The following is a 22,394-nucleotide window of genomic DNA, read 5'->3' as shown; positions in this document are numbered from 1 at the left end:
CTAATTAGTGTTATTTAATGTCTAGAAGACTCTCATAATGCTGGAAAATGTATTTAAAATATTTTTTACAGGTTTTTAAGTTCAAGCTATGGTATTACTGTAATTAGTGATTCCTACTTCATGGAAGTTAATTTGTCGCTGTCATGTCCGGAACCAAGTAACAGTGATTAAATGATGGGTGACTGTAAGTGTAACCGTGGCGGAGCAATTGAAATACATTCAAATTTTATGTTTTTTTTACAAGAGTGCATATACAACAAATATATATATATAAAACAAAGCACTTTAAAAAAGTTGTTAGGAGCTTTCTTTGTAAGTGGATGAGAAAGCCATCATCTTGTACCGGGATGAGTTTACACAGGTCATTTTAGTTAAAACTAAAAAAAATATTTTTGTTAAAAAGGTCAAAATCATCAAATGTAGTCAATATGTGCTGTGCATTGATCAGTTTATGTATCATTGACACATTTTTATTTGCTTATCATTCCCTTGGGATGCACTCACCAGACTCCATGACCGTAAGATGTGTATCATCGGCCTGACTGTGCTGATGGAGCTTCCGAGCCGACCGGTGGTGCTGGATGGAGTCGCCAACCAGATTATTCCTTCTATACTGCTGCTCTTCTTGGGCCTCAAACACCTTTACACCTCTCGTCACGTCAATAAACCAGACCAGCTGGCACACAACAAAACTTTGGCTGAAGAGAAAAATGGTGAGAAAAACGAAAACACAAATAATTCTGAGAATGGCAAAATTGCATTAGTGAGTTTTAATGTTGTGTGTGTGTGTGTGTGTGTGTGTGTGTGTGTGTGTGTGTGTGTGTAGAGGAGATCCCCAGTGATGAAGATGAGGCGAATGAGAACAGCAACACGATGCAGCAACAGTCCAGTACGCCAATGGGTCTGGGAGATGAGAATAATGACGAAGACTATTGGGACGATGACGATGATGATGATTCATTTGAGGGAACACCTCTAGAAGAGTACAGCACGCCTATTGATTACGACAACGGAGAAGATGAATATCAGTTCTTTGCGTCTGCGCTGCTCAGTGAGTCAACATTTTTTCTGGCGAAACCTCAATATGAGCTGAGAAAAACAGAATTGAACTGAAGTTCAGTCCAATGAAGATTTTCTCCTAGATACTACACTTTTACCCAGTACTTGTATATGAGAATAAACAGGTTGTGTAACATAGCACTATACTATTGACTGTTTCAGGGGTCCAGAGTAATGATGCCGCTTGGTACCAGTGTTTGACAGCCCCCCTGAGTGATGACCAGAAGGCACAGCTGCAGGAGATCTACAACATCTCACAACAGAGGAGGAGCAATGCCGCCAAAGGCCAGTGGTAAGGAGCAAGGCGAGGGTGTTCGTAATCATCAGTTACCAATGCTTTGATTAGTCATCATGATGGACTGGAGCTTGTAGTTTCTGTTTAGCAGCAATTAAACAAAATGGATTGACCATTCTCACAAGTATACTAATGTTTTTTCTTTGTGTCTCTTATATTAGCATGCTAACGTTTTATGCTAGCCTTTTTGCAACTTTCTTTGCATACTCCAACAGTGCATTTTGGTATTTCATTTACCCAGTCAGGTGCTAGCTTCATAACGTTAGCATGCTAGTATGCCTACATTAGCATGCTAACTTTTTCTACTAATTTTACACTTTTTTCTCTAATTCCGCAGTCGTACATTTTAGAGTCATATGACTTGGTATGTTACAATGCTAACTGTTAGCATGTTAATGTTAGCATGCTAATATTAAAGTACATTTTTTTTTGTTGCTAATTCGACACTTTTTTTCTCCAATTCCACAACCATTCACCTTAGAGTCACATAACTTGGAATGTGACACATGCTAACTGCTAGTATGCCAACATTAACATGCTAACTTTTTTTTTAGATAATTTTGCAACCGTATACCCCAGAGTTATATGACTTGGTTCGTTAATTGTACATTTTTTTCCTCTAATTCCACAGCTATACACCTTAGTCATATAACTTAATATGTAAAACATGCTAACTGTTAGCATGCTAACGTTAAAATGTTAACTTTTTTAACTAATTTTACGCTTTTTTCTCTATTTCCACTGCCATAACCCTAACAGTCATATAACTTGGTATGTAAAACATGCTACCTGTTTACATGCTAATATTTACATGCTAACCTTTTCAGCTAATTTCACACTTTTTTCTATTATTCAACTGCCATACACTTTAAAGTCATATAACTTGGTATGTGACTCTTGCTATATGTTAACATGTTAACTTTAGCATGCTAACTATGCACGTTAAACTTATTAGCTAATTTTACAATTTTAATTCCACAGCCATACACATTACAGTCATACAACTTGTTAGCATGCTAAGCTTAGCGTTCTAGCATGCTAACATTAGCATGCTGTCTTTTTGAGGTAGTTTTGCAACCAATTACCCCAGCGTCATATAACTCGGTATGCAAAACTTGGTAACTTTTAGTGCACTACTGTAAGCATGTTAGAAATGCGATGCTAACAGTTTCCCCTATTTTTACATTTTTTTCTTTACTTCTGGAGCCATACACCTTAGAACCAAATAACTACGTGTGTGAAACATGCTAACTGTATAGCAACATTAGCAAATATGCTCAGTGTTAGTATTTTAATGTTAGCATGCTAATGTTTTAGGCTAGCTCTGTAGCTCATTTTGTACATTTACACCTAAAATTTACAGATTCGGACACTCAGCACCATCTTAAAAGTATGGCGTCCAGATGTCCAGGGTACAGATAGCAGGCCCATCAAAATGTCCGCGGGAATTTTCTATTATTATTATTATTATTATTATTATTATTATATAAATATGATTAAAAATGTTATGTTTCTCTTTATTACTGATGTAGGATAATCATCTCTAGATAATGGTATTATTGTTATATCATTATTATTTATTCTTTCTGGACGGCAAAACGTGCCTTTCCAAAAATGCACACAAAAAAGATTTGGTTTTGGGCTGCTTGTGAGTGTAAAAAGTGTCATGTGATCAATGTGACATGTTTCTAGTTTTTAGTAGCCTGGTCTTTTTGGCTTTTAAAATGACTTTTTGGTATCTTTAGGAGACCCTGGTCTGAAGACCAAAGTTTAGGGCCACAACAAATCAGTGATATACTTAGGGGCCCCACTCTGCAGCGCACAGAACGTCACTCACCACTGTCTGAGAGACACAGGTGTTACCCTGGGTGAAGAGTCAGTTCAGCTGGAACTAACCAAAGCCTGGCTGGAAAGTTCCAGCACACAATGCGTTTGTCGTAGAATAACACATAAGTCACATTTTCTCCAGAGACTTTGCCAGAGGTGCTCTTACAATCTACTGAGGTTAAGGTATGACGTGACAAATCATTAGAGACAACAATCTTAGTGTCATCGGTCTCAGCGAGACGTGGTTAAACCCAGATGAATGTTTCCCGCTTAACAAGGTATCTCCCACGAGTTCACATGTCGCTCATAGAATATATTAGTAGAATGACAATTTTCCACCAATCCGAGGCCTCTGAGCTGTAAAGCCACACCCACATATCTGCCGCTCACGCCTACGGATTTCATACTGCGGAAAAAGGAAACATGACTGATGATAAATGACAAATAATGTTAATGTTAAGTTGCTAATTGTTTAAATGAAGGCTTCAAACGTGTGAGGGTGCATGGTGTGTTGAATAAAGACATAGTTGGAAAATTGTCAAAGTTTCTGTTGTAAAAAAAATATGTCTTTAAAGTGAGCTTAATAATGACGCCAAGACCTGGGATAGCTGATCGGTTAAAAGCATTAGCTTCCATAGAGGGTTATTGGGTACCATTCCCAGTCAGGTCGTTGGTTAACTTAAAATTCTCCCAAGTTTTGTTTCACCTCCATCATAGTTCATCAAGACTGGTCCTCGGTTACATTTGTCTTTGGGGCCAGGAATCTTCCCTCAAGAAGACCAAGGGTAGATCAGTGGTTCATACTTGGCCACCAACAAGGGGTACTGGGTTCGAATCATGGTCTGGTAGCTAGGTTACTTACAGTGCTCCAATGTTTTGTTTCACCTATCTCGTAGTTTAACTGAGACAGGGCTCCTCAATTTTATTTGTCATTGGAGCCAGGAATATTCTCTTAAGAGCTACTGTGTTTTACCTCTATCATAGTTTATTGATGGCATTTGTATGTGAGCAAAAAATTGCTAAATGTGTTGAATGGGTTATACTTGTATAGTTCCTTTCTACCTTTAAGGTACTCAAAGCGCTTGGACACTATTTCCACATTCACCCATTCACACACACATTCATACACACATTCATACACTGATGGTGGGAGCTGCCATGCAAGGCGCTAACCAGGACCCACCAGGAGCAAGGGGAAGTGTCTTGCTCAAGGACAACGGATGTGACTAGGATGGTAGAAGTTGGGGATTGAACCAGGAACCCTCAGGTTTCTGGCACAGCCACTCTTCCAACTGCGCCACGCCGTCCGCTAAGACTGCTTTCTCTCACTTAGTACTACTGGCTTCAAATCCATAACTTGAAATATCTCGTTTTTGTTTCACCTATGTCATAGTTTAATAATTGCATATGTAAATGAGCAAAAATCCAGCTATGGTGGGACCCAGGATCGCTCAATGGTCAACACTGTGGGCTCCCAATACAGGTGTACTGGTTTAAAATCCCAATTTGTTTGATATGTAACATGGGTTCAAAATGTTGTTTCACCTCCATCTTAGTTTACAATGACAAGTGTCACGATTACATTCGTGAATGGGCCAGACTCCACTTACAACACGACCGAGGATAGCTCAATGCAGGGTATCCGCGGGGTCTGAACAAGTCTGAAAAAGTCTTAAATAAAATAATTTCAATTTAAGGCCTTAATTTTTTTTAAATTCTCCTAAAATCTCATAAAAGATCTTAAATACGATTTTGAAAGGTCTTAAAAATCTATTGACGTTACTTTTATTAAAAACATGAATAAAGTGCTGTCTCGCTTTGAAATGTTTCGATTTTTGAGGACGCTAACATAACTACGCAGCGGTACTATCTTTGCTGCCCTGTCAGAATTTATCGAACACCACCAGCTATTGCAGTGCATGTGCAGCTGTGTGCTGACAGCTTAGTTAGTATAGTAGCGGAGAAAACTTAACGAAAGTCCACAGCAAAGCCAAATTACTTGCATAAGATGGGTAAGTAAAAGTTCAACGATTTGTGTCTCCTGAACGATCAATTTAATGCATGGTAGAAGCAGGTGGATGGAAACGTGTAAAGTATAAGTACCCAGATGTGCAGCCATTGAGGAGGGAAGCATTGGTAAACATGGCCCGTGAAAGTGAGTGGAATGATAAGTCAAAAATCTGGGATAAGTCCATGTCAAAAAATGCTGAAACGCCAAAAATACTTGCACAACTTTACAAAGATAAACATAAACCCCCAAAGGAATGTTATGTAGGTTAACTGGCGCCAATTGCCGAAGGACATTAATATAAGATGTTTAGTAGGGAAATCATACTATTACAGGATATTCAGCATCAAGGGTTGGAATTGGGGTTTAAATCACCAAAATGATTCCCGAGGGTGGCCACAACTGCTGCTCACTGTTCCCCTCACCTCCCAGGGGGTGGGCAAGGGGATGGGTCAAATGCAGAGGACAAAATTCACCACACCTAGTGTGTATGTGACTATCAGTGGTACTTTAACTTTATTACATACAGTAACCACACACTATTTTTTATGTGGTAGTAGTATACTCAGCAGTAAAACTATGAAAAAACCCATTATTCTCTCATATTATTTCCATTATTTGTTCTAATAATTTCAGATCAGCTTCTCATGCCTAATAAATTCTCCAATTTATACAACAACCAACATTAAAAGCGACTGCCAGTTTAGTGTTTACACTCATCTTAATGTGGAGTGAGGTAAACAATAGAGATTTGCGAATGTCATCTTCTATCCATCCATTTTTCTACTGCTTGTCCCTCTCGGGGTTGCGGGGGGTGCTGGAGCCCATCTCACGCTGCATTCAGGCGGAAGGCCGCGTACACCCTAGACAAGTCGCCACTTCATCACAGGGCCCGAATGTAATCTTGTCATGCCTAAATAAAAACTACGGTAAACTTTGTGTATTAGCAATTTGTTTTCAAAAAGGTCACAAAAACAGGTAAAAATGTATCCATACACACCAGATACAAAATGAGATGAGCACATTTGAATGTTATCCACATTATTCACATTCAAATTCTGTTTGAGGCTTGCAAGCCATAATCGCCTTTCTTCTTTTTAGACAATCACTCTGTCTGCACACACTGTTTTTCACAACGTTGTGCACATACAGTAGTACTGTGGATCTTTTTATCGGTATGCTCAATTCTGACAGCCGAAAAATACATTACCAAAGTTAACCATTTAGCTTTAGCAGTGTTGCTTACTGTCCCTTTTACAGACAATTTAATGACAATATTACTCTATTACAGTGGTTCTCAAATGGGGGTACGCGTACTCCTGGGGGTACTTGAAGGTATGTCAAGGGGTATGTGAGATTTTAAAAAAATATTCTAAAAATAGCAACAATTCAAAAATCCTTTATAAATATATTTATTGAATATTACTTCAACAAAATATGAATGTAAGTTCATAAACTGTGAAAAGAAATGCAACAATGCAATATTCAGTGTTGGCAGCTAGATTTTTTGTAGACATGTTCCATAAATATTGATGTTAAGGATTTCTTTTTTTTGTGAAGAAATGTTTAGAATTAAGTTCATGAATCCAGATGGATCTCTATTACAATCCCCAAAGAGGGCACTTTAAGTTGATAATTACTTTTATGTGTAGAAATCTTTATTTTTAATTGAATCACTTGTTTATTTTTCAACACATTTTTAGTTATTTTTATATCTTTTTTTCCAAATAGTTCAAGAAAGACTATTACAATTGAGCAATATTTTGCACTGTTATATAATTTAATAAATCAGAAACTGATGACATAGTGCTGTATTTGACTACTTTATCTCTTTTTTTCAACCAAAAATGCTTTGCTCTGATTAGGGGGTACTTGAATTAAAAAAATGTTCACAGGGGGAACATCACTGAAAAAAGGTCGAGAACCACTGCTCTATTACATCCATTGCTGATGTTGATGAAACACTTGATATGAAGCACACTGCACCTTTTGCAAGAAAACACTTCTGTGGCAAATCTGGAAATTGTCTGTTACGATGTTTGCTAAAAAAAAAAAATTCACTTACTTTACACTAGAGAAGCTCCTGGTGTATTTAGTTAGTTTAACCATTTTGTTTTCCAATGTGAAGGAGCAGTGAATTAATTAATATACTTAAAAGTCATTCTGGACCTCTAATTTTACTTTGTCGTATTTTTTGTCCATATGGATATGAAATTGTGTAAAATTATTTTTTAAGATAATCTTAAAAAACCCAGACTACATTTGCAAAAATACTCAGATAGCTCAATGGTTAAGACTGCTGCCTCTCAATCAGAAAAAGTGGGTTCAAATCCATAACTTGGAATAACTATTTTTTTGTTTCACTGATCATAGTTTAATGATTGCATTTGTATATGAGTGAAAATCATATCTTGATGGGACCAGGATAGCTCAATGGTCAACACTGTGGGCTCCCAATAGAGGGGTACTCAGTTTGAATCTCAATTGGTTTGATATGTAACCTAGGTTCAAAATTTAATTCCACATCAAGCGTAGTTTACTGCGACAGGTGTCACGATTACATTAGTGAATGAGCCAGACTACACTGACCACAAGACGGAGGATATCTCAATGTTTAAGACTGTTGCCTCTCAGTCAGTAAAACAGTTTTCGAATCCATAACTTGGAATCACTAGTTTTTTATTTCACCGATCATAGTTAAATGATTGCTTTGTATATTAAGAAGAATCTCGTCACAACAAAACCAGTGGTTAAGACTGCTGCCTTTCACGCATTACTACTAGGTTCAAATCCATAACTTGGGAGATTTTGTTTTTTGTTTCACCTCTATCATACTTTAATGATTGCATTTGTATTTGACCGAAAATCACATCTTGCTTGGACCCAGAATAGCTTATTTGTGAAGACTGCTTTCTTTCACTATTTATTACTATGTTCAAATCTATACAGGGGTACTGGGTTTGAATCCCAATTGGTTTGATATGTAACTTAGGTTCAAAATTTAGCGCCACCACAATTGTAGTTTACTGCGACGGATGTCACGAGAACATTAGTTAATGAGCCGGACTACACTAATTACAAGACTGAGGATAGCTCATTGGTTAAAACTACTTCCTCTCAGTCAGTAAAACTGGGTTCAAATCCATAACTTGGAATAACCAGTTCTTTTGTTTCAACTATCATGGTTTAATGATTGCATTTAAATATGAGCGAATATCACACAATGATGGGACTCAGGCTAGCTCAATTGTTACAACTGCTGCCTTTCGCTCTCTATTCCTGGGTTCAAATCCAATGGATAGCTTAATGGTCAAAACTGGGGGCTCCCAATACAGGAGTAATGGGTTTGAATCCCAATTGGTTTGATATGTAATTTAGGTTCAAAATATTGTACCGCTTCAATTGTTGCTTACTGTGACAGATGTCACGATTACATTAGTGAATGAGCCACACTTCACTTACAATAAGATTGGGGATAGCTTTATGGTTAAGACGGCTGCCTCTCAGTCAGTCACACTGGGTTCAAATCCATAACTTGGAATAACCGCTTTTTTGTTTCACCTATCATAGTTTAATGATTGCACTTGTCTATGAGCGAAAATCATGTGCTGATGAGACTCAGGATAGCTCAATTGTTAACACTGCTGCCTTTCACTCTTTGCTAGTGGGTTCAAATCCATAACTTGGAAGATTTTTTTTTTTTTTTTCTCCTCGATCATAGATCACTGATAACATTGGTATATGAGCGAAAACAAAGCTCTCACAGGACCCAGGATAGCTCAATGGTCACCACTGTGGGCTCCCAATACAGGTGTACTGGTTTTGAATCCCAATTGGTTTGATATGTAACTTAGGTTAAAAATTTTGTACCACCTCAATCGTTCTTTACTGTGACAGATGTCACGATTACATTATTGCATGACCCTGACAACATCTACAAAGACTGAGGATAGCTCAATGGTTAATACTGCTGCCTCGCAGTCAGTCAAACTGGGTTCAAATCCAAAAAGCAGTTTTTTCTTTCACCTATCATAGTTTAATGATTCCATTTGTATATGAGCGAAAACAGAATTTTAACGGGACCCAGGATAGCTCAATGGTCAACACTGTGGGTTACAAGTACAGGGGTACTGAGTTCAAACCCCACACAGGGAATCAGTCATTTGGCTGTATGGCGTCCAAACGACATACATTCTGGGGGGTTTCTTCTCCCCACACAGAGTAATGTTATGTGCTAGTTGTTTGAGTAACATAGCTGAAAAAATAAGTAAGCACTAACGATAATAATAATCAAAAATAAATTGTCAAATAGTCAATGATGACACCTCAGGGGTTACCTGTGAGTGTGTGTGTGCATGCGTGAGTGACAATGTGTGTGTGAGTGAGTGTAATTCCTGAGGTGGGTGGGAATAGCAGTATAAAGTTAATAATAAAGAGCGTTGACCAATGAGCTCTCCTGGGTACAATTACAATAAAATAGGTTAATTGTAATTGGATAAAAAAAAAAAAAGTTTATTGAATAATTATTTTAACATTACATGGGAGAGATGACCAAGTCACATTATATGCCACCTTGAGCCAATTTTGTAAATTACATGTCAACCCAACCAGGATTTGAACCCAGCACCCTTCAATCTGAGTCTACAGTCTTAACCACTGAGCTATTCTGGTTCATGTTGAGAACTGATTTTTTTTCATACACAAATGTAATCGAGGACTCCTAACTCAGTAAAGTATGTTTAGGTAAGACAAAATACAGCCAACTGGAGTGGGGTTTGAACCCAATGCCTTTCATTCCGAGTCAGCAGTCTTAACCCCTGGTCTAACCTGGGTCTTGAGAAGGGGATATTTTTCTTCATACACAAATGTAATTGAAGACTCCTGGCTCAGTAAAGTATGATGAAGTGGAAAAAAATACCATTAACCCGATCATGATTTGAACCCAGCACCCTTCAATCCGAGTCGACAGTCTTAACCACTGGGCTATCCTGGGTTTTGTAGAGAGGAGATTTTTTTTCATACAGAAATGCAATCGATGACTCCTGGCACAGTAAAGTATGATGAAGTGGAAGAATATACTGTTAACCAGAGTGGGATTCAAACACAGCACCCTTCCATCTGGGTCAACAGTCTTAACCACTGAGCTTTTCTTGGTCTTTTAGTGGAAGAGTTTGTCAGAGAATGTGTGAGTTTAGTTCCTGAGCTGGGCTGTAGTAGTAGTAGAACGTTTATATTTGAAGGCTTTGACCACTAAGCGCTCCTGGGTTAATAATTAAAATAGGTTAATTGTAATTGGATGATTAAAAAAAATACATACAAAATAATCAACTGTTATATGCTACACCATCTGAAAAAAACATTTCCATTTTAGCTGTGTGTAATAGCTAATAAATCAGTGTATAATCTAATCTAATATAATCTAATATGTGTCGTTATTAATGAGGCAGCCACAAGGGTACAGTGGTTAGCATTTGTGCCTCTTCTTTGCGGCTCAATTCACACGATGGTCAAGTAGCTTGAGCGTAGCATTAAAACAAGTAAGAGTGAGTGTAAAGTTTGAGCATGTTGTATTGTTGTTCTGTTCTTGGGTAATCCAGTTGTTCAAATAGAGACATACAGAAGAGTTTTCCTAAAGTCCCTAAAGAAGTGGTTCATTAAAGTTATAAAGTCACGGAAAAACGAAAGTGCGTCGAAGGAAATAGCTCTTAAAAGTATCACTTTCATTATCTTATGGAATACAATGGGACCATGCTCGTGTCTGCAGCGATCACTTTGTAAAATGTTTGTTTGAACATTTGATTTGTTTTAGAAACTTTCTGTGATGCAACCAATTTGATTCTTTACCATATTAGTAGTTTTTGACAGCAGAACTAAACGTAAAGAAAAGGAAAATAGATCACATTAGTTTGTGTTCTTTTGTGGTTTCTTTGCCTAAATATAACCAGGAAGACCTGCTTGTGCAAGTAAACTAACAATATTCAAAAGTCCTAGTAATAAATATTGTGATTGTTGGTCTAATTCAACTTATTTTCATTCTCCATTTTCATAACAGAAACTAAAAGCTTATGTGTTGTTGTGCAGGAAAACAACTGCAGACATGAATTGTAGATGAGACTAACATTTGTAGCAGGAAATCAACTGCAAAAACACGTATACTTTTTCTCATTAGCGTCACGATCACAGCAGCATCAATCAAATTTGTTACTTGCACGTGCAGGAATCATTTCAACATTGTCTTCAACCGATTAATGCTTAATGTGTGGACCCCTCAGATGTAAAGACATGATGTCCCTCCAATCTTCTTTAAATCCTTGTGAATGTCAAAGGAAGTGAGGTCGTAGGGAGCAGTAAAACATCTTGGTGATGATGATGATGAATGGTTTAAATCTTTCAAAAAATATTTTTCTTAAAATTCTATAAAATTTACTCCATTCCATTTTAAATACGTTTTCATGATCACTTATATATTTGCCTCTAAACTTTTAAAATACACCCAAATCTGCAGTGAGTCAGGTAAATAATCAGTAGCCTAATGGGACTCTGCACCATGGTCTGAAACCTGGAAGTGCCTCTCGGTCATGTAATTGCAACCCAGCAATTGTTTAAAAAAAAAATATATATATATATATTTTATTTAACATTTAAGGCTAAGCTGTGCTGTCCAGTTATCTTGTTTTTTTACACTTCCGTGTCTCATTCGCAAGTCGGTCGGTGTCTGCAACCGGACGTGACGTCACATGCAACAAATATATCGAAATATGGCACCTTATGAGCTTAGATGAATCGGTACATGGTCGTACCAACGGACTTCGGTCGGTACCTATAAAAAGTACCAAATTTGGTACCCATCCCTAAATGCAACATAGTATGCTGTTCAGAATAAACTATACCGTTACTGTGTTGTGCTGAGAAAGATAAATAATCAGCTACTATCAATCAGTTAGTTTTATAAATATTTTAGAGGATGGACAATTTGGACTGTCGATGACAGAAAATTAAAAATAATTACAAATTTCTTGACTCTTACAATCAACAATTGAAGATGTGTTATCTAATACTGGGAAAGGAACAGTTGTATAACATCATTAAATATGAACATGTAACCAATATGAATAACATCCATGTGTGTGTGTGTGCTTTTTTGAAATTGTTTTAGAGCTGCAGCACTGTAAATTCCTCAGAATTAGGAAGCTGGTCCGACTGATCAATCTGATTGCATCTGAATTTCACCTTTGACCCATGGGATGTCATCTGGGATGTGGTGCGATCACTGCTGGAACATCCACAAGGACAGACTGTGCTTGGCTGCGTATTCATTTTTGTTGTAATATACTGTATGTTATTCTAACATTTCAAAAAATGTAATTTTACAGTGCTGTTCATTAACTATGTGAGTGTTCTTCAAGAATTAAACTGGTGTGATGAATAACGTGTTTGCATGATCTGTATTATAATAATCTGTCATTGTTGCTGTAGCAAAGCATTTCTTGTCATCTCACGAAGTTTGTAAACGACACACTGGCATACTGTACTTAAATCAAAGCAGTGTTTTGACTTTGTAGCTGTGCCGGGAATATTTTCTTTTGTTTACTGAAAATGATAAACATTGCTCTAAGATTTCACAGCTGTGGTTCTTGCTTCTTTTTCTGTTGTTGGTATTGTCAGACTATGACATCATGTGGAAGTCATAAGAATATCCGCAAACACAGATTACTGATTCCAAATACACTTAATGACTATTTCGGTACTTTTGAAAGAGAAGATCCTGTTAAGGACAACCTTGTGCCGACATAAAACAGTTGTTTACATGTGTGCTCTGACTGGGCCCCTCAAGGACATTTACAGAGTTGTCCTGAAGCCATTCCTTAGATATCTTGGCTGTGTGCTTTGGGTCCTTTCTTGCTAAAAGTTGAACCGTGGCCCCAGTCTGAGCTCAACACTGCTCTTGAACAGGTTTTAATCCAGGATGTCTCTGTACATTGCTACTTTTATCGTTCTCTTGATCCTGACTAGTCTCCCAGTTCCTGCTGCTGAAAACCATCCCCACGGCATGATGCTGCCACCCCCATGATTCGCTGTAGGGATGGTATTGGCCTGGTGATGAGCGGTGGCTGGTTTCCTCCAAACATGATGCCTGTAATTCACACCAAATAATTCAAACTTTGTCTCATCAGCACATAGAACTTTGGTTCTCATGGTCTGAAAGTCTATCAGGTGCATTTTGGCAAACATTTACAAAGGAATGGCTACCGTCTGGCCACTCTACCATTCAGGCCGGATTGGTGAATTGCTGCAGGGATGGTTGTCCTTCTGTAAGGTTCTCTCTCCACAGAGGAATGCTGTAGCGCTGAAAGATTGACCATCGGGTTCTCGGTCACCTCCCTGGCAAGGGCCCTTCTCTCCTGATTGCTTAGTTTAGATGGTCATACAGCTCCAGGAAGAGAAGACAGACTTCCTTTTTATTGTCATTCAAATTTGAACTTTACAGTACAAATAAGAACGAAATTTCGTTGCATTAGGTCATGGTAGTGCAGGATAAAAAAAGCAATAAGGTGCAGATATAAATAAATAGGTTACTGTACAAATAAATATATTGCACCGTTGCATATGCATCCATGTTTATGGATGTATGTTATATTGTCTTTTTATTCCAGCGAGTTAATCCATTTTGGGGGGAATTGAGGGAATAGTTATGATGCCTTCAAGAGTCTTACGGCCTGAGGGAAGAAGCTGTTACAGAACCTGGAGGTCCTGCTTCAGAGGCTGCGGAACATCTTCCTAGAGTCCAGCAGTGAAAACAGTCCTATTATTCTGGCAAATCTAGAAAATCTGTAGAATCAAATTTAAATCTTATTTCAAAGTCTTTTGAATTTCTTTAAAAAATTTTGTTCTGGAAAATCTAGAAGAAAAATGATTTGTCTTCGTTAGAAATATAGCTTGGTCCAATTTGTTATATATTCTAACAAAGTGCAGATTAGATTTTAACCTATTTAAAACATGTCATCAAAATTCTAAAATTAATCTTAATCAGGAAAAATTACTAATGATGTTCCATAAATTATTTTTCAAATTTTCAAAAATAATTGAATTAGCTAGTTTTTCTCTTCATTTTTTTCGGTTGAATTTTGAATTTTAAAGAGTCGAAATTGAAGATAAACTATGTTTCAAAATGTAATTCTCATTTTTTTCCAGTTTTCTCCTCTTTTAAACTCTTCAATTAAGTTTTTTTTTTTTCATCATTTCTTCTCTACAAAAAACTTTCCATAAACGGAATTACAGACAGAAATACCCATTTTTTTATATATATACATATAGATTTATTTAATTAAAGGTAAATTGAGCAAATTGGCTATTTCTGGCAATTTATTTAAGTGTGTATCAAACTGGTAGCCCTTCGCATTAATCAGTACCCAAGATGTAGCTTTTGGTTTCAAAAAGGTTGGTGACCCCTGGTCTAAGGATTTTTTGTTTTTTTGTAGTTTTTGTTAATTTTTTTGGTCACTTTTTCAATTAATGCCAAAGTGTCATAGCAGTTTTGAATTGGCTTCACTGCGGTAATTAGGCGATATCCATTGGACTGGAGTGTGCTGCTTTTCTCGTCGTTTCGTAAAATCTTTCACTCTCTCCCTTTTTAATGACCTCTTGAGAACGATTCGTATAGCTGAAAAGAACACAAGCATAGGGCATGTTTTCTTCGAGAAAGTGAAGTGAAGTGAATTATATTTATATAACGCTTTTCTCTAGTGACTCAAAGCGCTTTTACATAGTGAAACCCAATATCTAAGTTACATTTAAACCAGTGTGGGTGGCACTGGGAGCAGGTGGGTAAAGTGTCTTGCCCATGGACACAACGGCAGTGACTAGGATGGCGGAAGCGGGAATCGAACCTGCAACTCTCAAGTTGCTGACACTGCCACTCTACCAACTGAGCTATGCCGCCCCGAAAGGCTAAATGGTGCCTATTACCCATTGAGAACAGAGCTGGCTTGACTACGACACGTATTCATTGGGCGAGACGTGAGCTGGATGTGATTTCAGTAACATCCCAGTAATAAGCGCTACTGCAGACGAAACATGATCGACTGATGAGCTGCTTCCTCAATTCCTTGCTCGTCAAACTTTTTTGTAGATCAATAATCATGCCTCTTACCTGGATAGTAGAAGGACAAGGACATAGTCCGACACGTTTGTACATTTTGTCAGCCAATTTGGACCCGGAACGACACAAAAAGATGAGAATAGATGAACATCCCAGCAGTTGACATCCTAATGACAGCAGACCTTATACAGAAAGTAATGTTTTATTATGTTTGTTGTAGCTCATAAATTCTGCAGTAAAAATAAATCAGTGATGTGTTTAAAAAAAAAAAAGGGAACGTTTTTTAAATTAATGCGCCGCGTATGCTTAAATTGATCAAAATACGTAAATATTGAATATTATAATAGGTGCTTGTTACTACATTACATATATACCTACGTCATGTATATAACTTGATCGCATTTATATAACTTTTGATTGCATTTACTTAATATTTGGAATGCATTAAAAAAAACACATCCGTCTTGTCTGTCATAATGATTATGAATCCATCCATCCATTTACTACCGTTTGATAAGCAAAATTCTTTAAAAAGTGCAATTCCCATATATCTTGTAAAATATGGATATACTATCCATCCATTTTCTACCGCTTATTCCCTTTGGGGTGGCGGGGGGCGCTGGTGCCTATCTCAGTTACAATCCGGCGGAAGGCGATGTACATCCTGGACAAGTCGCCACCTCATGCAGGAATAATATACTATTAATATCTACTGATGGACATACTTGTACTGCATTTTTGTTGGCTGTGTCTTTTTTGAACACCTCGGGCTCCCCTGGTCAAATCTACTTCAGGGCTCCAAAAGTAATATAGTAAACCCTTGTTTACCACTTAGCCCCCCCGACCCCAAAAGGACAAGCGGTGGAAAATGGATGGATGGATGTTTATCACTTTTAATTAGTTCTGCAAAATATTTATTCTTCATTATAAATTAAATATTTTGCTAGCTAGAGCATAGACAAACGGTTTCCAACTTTTAAATGTTTTAACAAAAGCAAGCCATGTAGACATGAAATAACAGCCACAATAGTCGCGATGTACAACAGTGTTACAATACTCACTTGGCTACATGCAGTACAGAAGTAATATTGAAGAGCAAAATGGGGCCAGAGACAAAATCTTCTTTGACCCTTTGGCGAGCTACTCACAACCAGCCGTCTTATCTTTAGGATTTGTGCGTATGCCCAAACCAAGGCTGAAAAGTTGCATATAGCAAACTATGGTATAAAAACAGCATTGATAGTCAGAATTCCAGGTGACCTCAGGTGATGAGCTATAAGGCAAGGTAAGTTAAGGGTGCTATTTGAGAAAGCAAAACAAGAAACAAAAGTGACTTTTGAATAAAAATGATGGCGAGAGAATGAACACTGCCCTGTTTTTAGTATTTGTTGAATCCACTGGCAAACCACACAGGTGCACGTACATGCAGGTGTTGGCTGTCCGGCCAACACACCTGATTTAATGAGGCTGTGTAATGAACCATACAGCATAAATGGTAATTTAGTTTAGCTAATTTCTGCGTGTTAAAAAATAAATAAATAAAGGCTTCCTTATGCACACACTATTACGTGAGTGACAGGTGATCATTTATTCATTTCTAAATATGAACACCACAGCCAACATTCCTGCTCTTCCGCATCAGCGTTTTCCGAGAAACACCATGTGATCCAACCTACAATCTGAGGTTGTGAAGGTATAGATCTACAGATCCAGAACTTCTACTTGACTTTTCTTGACCTCTGAATGATAATGAATCCATAAAGATGCATATCAGCATGTTTTGGTAAAGCTGATAACACAGTAAAATGAATGTACAGTTTACTTACTGTATATACTTCCTGTTATAGCATTCAGAAGGAATTCCTTACTTCAACCTGGAAATGCTGTGCCTCAACTAATCCTCATTATTCCGGAAAGTTCCCTTTCCCTTCGTGTCATTGACCCAGCGTGGGACTAAACGGCGTCCATCCAGCATTCCAACTGCTGTCCAGGTTATCCAAGGTCCACTTGCGGTGACTCCTGTGAGGTTTCCAGGAGAAGAGTACAGTAGGAGCCACTACGACACTCCTGTCAACTTCTTCTCCAGTCGCTCCAACTTCTCCAAATTCTCTTTCAACAGTTTTGAACCAGGATTCAGACTCAAGGCTTTCTGGTAGTACATCCTGGCTGTTGCATAGTCACCCTGTGCACACACACAGTTAGAGCACACTAACACTTGGCCTTTGCAAGCGTGTTGGATGTCATCCTTCCTAGATAGATTAGATTAGATTAGATTAGATATAGATAGATAGATAGATAGATAGATAGATAGATAGATAGATAGATAGATAGTAGAGATGCGCGGTTTGCGGTCTCATCCACCGAGTCCGCGGGTCGGGCGGTTGACATGACGAAAAAATTGATTTTAATTAGATTCGGGTGGGTGGCGGTTGAACCATACGGAAATATTTGATATACATGGTTCTGGGATCGGTATCCCTTGCCATTCAAAGAGCCATTTAAGACCCGTGTCATAAAGCGAAGAAGACAATAGGAGACGCTATTTTTCTCTTGAATTTGGCGAGTTGTCCAGGGTGTACCCCGCCTTCCGCCCGATTGTGGCTGAGATAGGCGCCAGCGCCCCCCGCGACCCCAAAAGGGAATAAGCGGTAGAAAATGGATGGATGGATGACTGCCGGCAGTCACCCAGATAATAAGTATTAGGGCGTGCTATGAAGCCATTGGCTTTATCGCCTTCTACAACATGTATGATCTGCTTGTCAGTCCGGCATCATGTTGTGTGTGGCTTCCGCGGTAACACGCACGCAACTGCAAGCGATACTGGGTGACACAGAGTACACTAATGGTTGTGATATAAACAATTTTAACACTCTTACTAATATGCGCCACGCTGTGAAGCCACACCAATTAAGAACGACTAACACATTTCGGGAGAACATCCTCACAGTAACACAACACAAACGCAACACAACAAATACCCAGAATCCTTTGTATTCATGACACTTTCCTGACTATTATATACACCCCGGTAGCAGCAACCCCCTCCCCCCCGTGCGACGGTAAGGTGCGGGGTTGGGGCGCGGGGGTGTAAAATATATTCAGGGATTGTCACGGATACAAAGGATTCTGGGTATTTGTTGTGTTGCGTTTATGTTGTGTTACTGTGAGGATGTTCTCCCGAAATGTGTTTGTCAATCTTGTATTGTGTGGCTTCACGGCGTGGCGCATATTAGTAAGTGTTAAAGTTGTTTATATCACAACCATCAGTGTACTCTGTATCACCCAGTAAGCCTTTCAATCTTGTACGTGTAATTGCGGAAGCTGCAAACAACATGTTGCCGGACCAACAATTGGTTCGTACATGTTGTTGAAGGTGTCTAACACAATGGCTTCACAGCACACCCATATTCTTGTCATCAGGATGAACGCTATTGGAAAGTCGCGAGAATGTTAGTGGCTCCAATTTTCTTCATTACTCAGTGAAACAGGTTTAAATAGCTCTGTGAGTGGTAAAGGCGGCCGACCTCTGATGTATTTCAGCAGGCGGTTGGGTCCTGATAAAATGTTGGTTCGGGTGGACGGCGGGTGGATGAAGACTTTGGTGATGCGGTTGCGGATGATATAATTGCCTATCCATGCATCTCTACTAGATAGATAGATAGAGGGAAAGAAAGTACTTTTTTGATTCCTTCGGGAAAATTAAACTTCCAGCAGCAGTGTACAGAGTTGAGATCAATTTAAAAACTAAACAATGGAGGTATAAATGGTTACAAAATAGAAAAATATTACAATAAAAATAAAAATAAAAAGCAACAATGAGAATAAAAGTATAAGAGAAACTAGGCAGTAGTGACCATGTAATTAAAAAGTATTGCACTGTTATTGTTTTGCACCCCCGTCATCCCAGTACCCCCCGCCCCCCTCCCCAGAGAAGAGTTGTACAGTCTAATGGCGTGTGGGACAAAGGAGTTTTTTAGTCTATTAGTCCTGCACTTGGGATGAAGCAGTCTAGCACTGAACAGGCTCCTCTGGCTACTGATAACGCTATGCAGAGGGTGACTGGCATCATCCAGGATGCTCACTAGTTTTTCCACAGTCCTCTTCTCTGCCACCGCCACCAGTGAGTCCAGTTTTGTTTGGCATGCAGAGATGAGCAAATTATAATAATTGATCCCTAGCTGCTTAGTTTTTTCAAAGATATGAATAATCTTTCAAATAATGAAATTGAATTAAAGTTGGGCTTGTGTTAAAAAAAAAAAAAACATTTTTAAATAAACTCCAAGCAAAACATGACTATCAAATTTAAATGTTTTTGTATGAGGCCTGGAGGTTCTCATTTGAAATGTTACAATATTGGTCCTGTTCATCTCCATATGTAGTTATTTTTTTCGAACAAATGTAATTTTTTTGACACGCAGTTAACATAAGTTAAATGTTAATCATCTCCAATTAAGGGAAATAAAGAATATCTCACAAAAAGAGTTTGGTTCGATCTTCTCGCCAATTACCAAAGACAAAGTATTACCGGTACACATTTCTGTCCAATAACCGCACAGGAACGGGCAGAGCCAAAACCTTTGTGTTAAGTTAGCTGGAGACAGTTGACACTGATCACACAATTCAGTCTGTCATACATCTTAGCTAGTCGAACGTAGGCATAATGAGTACGCATTAAGTTTGCATTAAATGACGCTGTCTTGAACAAACAGAAGACTTATGAACTCTCCTTCCAGCTATCCTCAGATATGGTCACTCCAAAATCCTCCTCCCATAGTGACCTAATTGAATTGAGAGACTCATAAAATAAAAAATGTAATTTAAAAATTTATAAGTACATGTAACTGATCTTTTTAAAAATGGAAGTGGTGTCAGAAACACATCTAAAACTGTGTCAGTCAGATAATCTGGAAACCAAGGGTAAGTATTACGGACAAAACTGCGGATCTATAGATATCTAAAAAAAGTGTTGATTAGGGAGTGAACATTTATCACAAAGGAACTTTAGTTACAAGAGAGTTCCAGTTGGACAACTTTTCACAGGACACATTTGTTGTTTTTTCCGGGTGAGGAGATGCTGCTCCGTTATTGAGTTAACTAAACTGTTAGCTCCATCTTTTGACACTTCTTCCACTCCCGGCCTTGCACGCTACACCGGTACAAAAAAGATGCCGGGGAGAAGACGCTGTCGAAGGTGACGTAAATAATACTGCCCACAAAACGGCGCCGACTGAAGCGACTGTCAGAAAGCGGCTTGAAGATGGTCTGTAAAACATAATCTATGCAACATTTTGACCAAATAACCACATGACATGTTATGTAGACCACAAGGAAGTGTTTCAATTTAGAAAAAATAAAATAAAATATGACTCCTTTAATGCGCTCGATAATCCGGTGCGCCTCATATATGAAAAACGATCGAAAATAGACCATTAATCGGCAGTGCGTTTTATAATTCGGTGCGTCCTATGGTCCGGAAAATACGGTAATAGTTCATTTTCCATTCGTAGTCCCTCATAACAGTGCGAGTGACACTGGGATCAAGGTGGATTAAGTATCTTGTCCAAGGACACAACGGCAGTGATGAGGATGGCGGAAGCCGGATAGATACCAGGAACCTTTAAGGTTCTGAATGATCGCTCTATCATCTGAGCTATGCCGCACAATGAAGTAGTTGATGGATGTTTTTTAAATGTATTTTTATTACAGTGTTGCACTAAGTGTAGAATAAAAACTAAGTTTTACCTTAATATGTTGAATGCCTCCCATGTTCATCCATGCTTGGGACTGATCAGGTTTGAGTTCCACAGCCAATTGATAGCTCTAGTAAGAAAAGAAGACATTGAATGTTGTGATTTAAACCATCCCATGCACATATAAGAAATAGCATTTAAATTGGCTGTTAGATATTTATATTGTAAAAGTTGCCTCACAACAAGAAAGTTCTGGGTTATTTTTGGGGCCACTTTTAGAGGAGTTTGCATTGTCCTGTGTGGCTTTGTGAATAACTTACTTTGATTCTGAATCATTCCGAAACAAAAACTCATAGATATGTTATTTTGTAAACACAGCTGTTTGGTATCACTCTTGTATGTATTTGGGCTCAGGTTGTAGTAATAAAATGTAATGTAAATGAAGCTAATCTTGTTATTCTGTGTATTTATTTTATGCAAGTGGCACTTATTGTAATTAATTGTCAGGAGGAACAATGACAATGTTCAGATAACACATCCAGACCACCAACATGAAAAAAAACTACTCTGCAGGAAACTCCCAAGTTTCCATGCAGGCGACAACAGGGTCTCCACAAAGAACAGTACCTCAAAAGCTAGGTCCAACTGGTTCATTTCTCGTAGCTGGTTTCCTTTGGAGAAATGCAACTCTGCTGTCACTGTGACATCATCGGGATTCTGCTGTAGAGCCTTGTTTAAAGCTTCCAAAGCCTGTCACAAACACAAATTAAAATGACACACATTATTGACATCCATCTATCCATTCATTTAGAGTTGCACTCTAAATTATTCAAACATTTGTGGTTAAGCTAAACAAATAAAATTTGATTGATTGAAATACCTATACAGTAGTGCCTCACTAATTGGCGACTTTTAAAAATGTTTTCTCCAAACATAGGCCTTTTTTTCCCAGCAGAAAATATATTATAATCCTCCCTAAGTCAAGGATATTTAACTAAATTGTTCCAAGGGCCACATTTCCAGGAAGCTAGGCACAGTGGGGCCAAACTTTTTACTTTGCTATTCTTTTTCTTTTGAAAACCAATATCCTATGTCTTTGGTCTATTTATTTTGTTAGCATTACAAATTTTAGAAAGAAAATAGCCCTGTTATGCAAAATAAAAGCGGCATGGCGTAGTGGGTAGAGCGGCCATGCCAGAAACCTGAGGGTTGCAGGTTCGCTTCCCACCTATTGACATCCAAATCGTTGCCGTTGTGTCCTTGGGAGGACACTTCACCCTTACCCCCGGTGCCGCTCACACTAGTGAATGAATGATGAATGAATGAAAGTTGGTGGTCGGAGGGGCCGTAGGCGCAAACTGGCAGCCACGCTGCCGTCAGTCTACCCCAGGGCAGCTGTGGCTACAGATGTAGCTT

The 22,394-nt window shown here is 38.3% G+C and overlaps 2 protein-coding genes across 7 annotated transcripts in view; one reads left to right on the top strand and one right to left on the bottom strand.

Annotated features, from left to right (window-relative positions):
- ipo8 (importin 8) overlaps positions 1–12,811 on the top strand; it is a 52,036-nt gene extending 39,225 nt beyond the window's left edge. For both annotated transcript variants that reach the window (XM_061913128.1, XM_061913129.1), the window contains exons 22-25: positions 508–713; positions 827–1,051; positions 1,222–1,351; positions 12,346–12,811. In XM_061913128.1, coding sequence (XP_061769112.1) covers positions 508–713; positions 827–1,051; positions 1,222–1,351; position 12,346 — 562 coding nt within the window. In that variant the 3' untranslated portion in view covers positions 12,347–12,811. The remainder of the gene's footprint in view (positions 1–507; positions 714–826; positions 1,052–1,221; positions 1,352–12,345) is intronic.
- A 3,443-nt stretch (positions 12,812–16,254) lies between these two features.
- Positions 16,255–22,394, bottom strand: part of tmtc1 (transmembrane O-mannosyltransferase targeting cadherins 1) — a 41,380-nt gene continuing 35,240 nt past the window's right edge. For 4 of the 5 annotated variants that reach the window (XM_061913134.1, XM_061913130.1, XM_061913133.1 and 1 more), the window contains 3 exons: positions 21,606–21,728; positions 21,031–21,108; positions 16,255–17,470 (listed from right to left, as the gene is read on the bottom strand). In XM_061913134.1, coding sequence (XP_061769118.1) covers positions 17,345–17,470; positions 21,031–21,108; positions 21,606–21,728 — 327 coding nt within the window. In that variant the 3' untranslated portion in view covers positions 16,255–17,344. Of the gene's footprint in view, positions 17,538–21,030; positions 21,109–21,605; positions 21,729–22,394 lie in introns of all 5 variants that reach the window. The other variant, XM_061913132.1, reaches the window with a different exon arrangement.

The sequence above is a fragment of the Nerophis ophidion genome, linkage group LG10 (genome assembly GCF_033978795.1).
Source record: "Nerophis ophidion isolate RoL-2023_Sa linkage group LG10, RoL_Noph_v1.0, whole genome shotgun sequence".
NCBI classification, from domain to species: Eukaryota; Metazoa; Chordata; class Actinopteri; order Syngnathiformes; family Syngnathidae; genus Nerophis; species Nerophis ophidion.
Note: the sequence above shows the minus strand (reverse complement) of the source record. Positions and strands in the feature narration are given on the sequence as shown.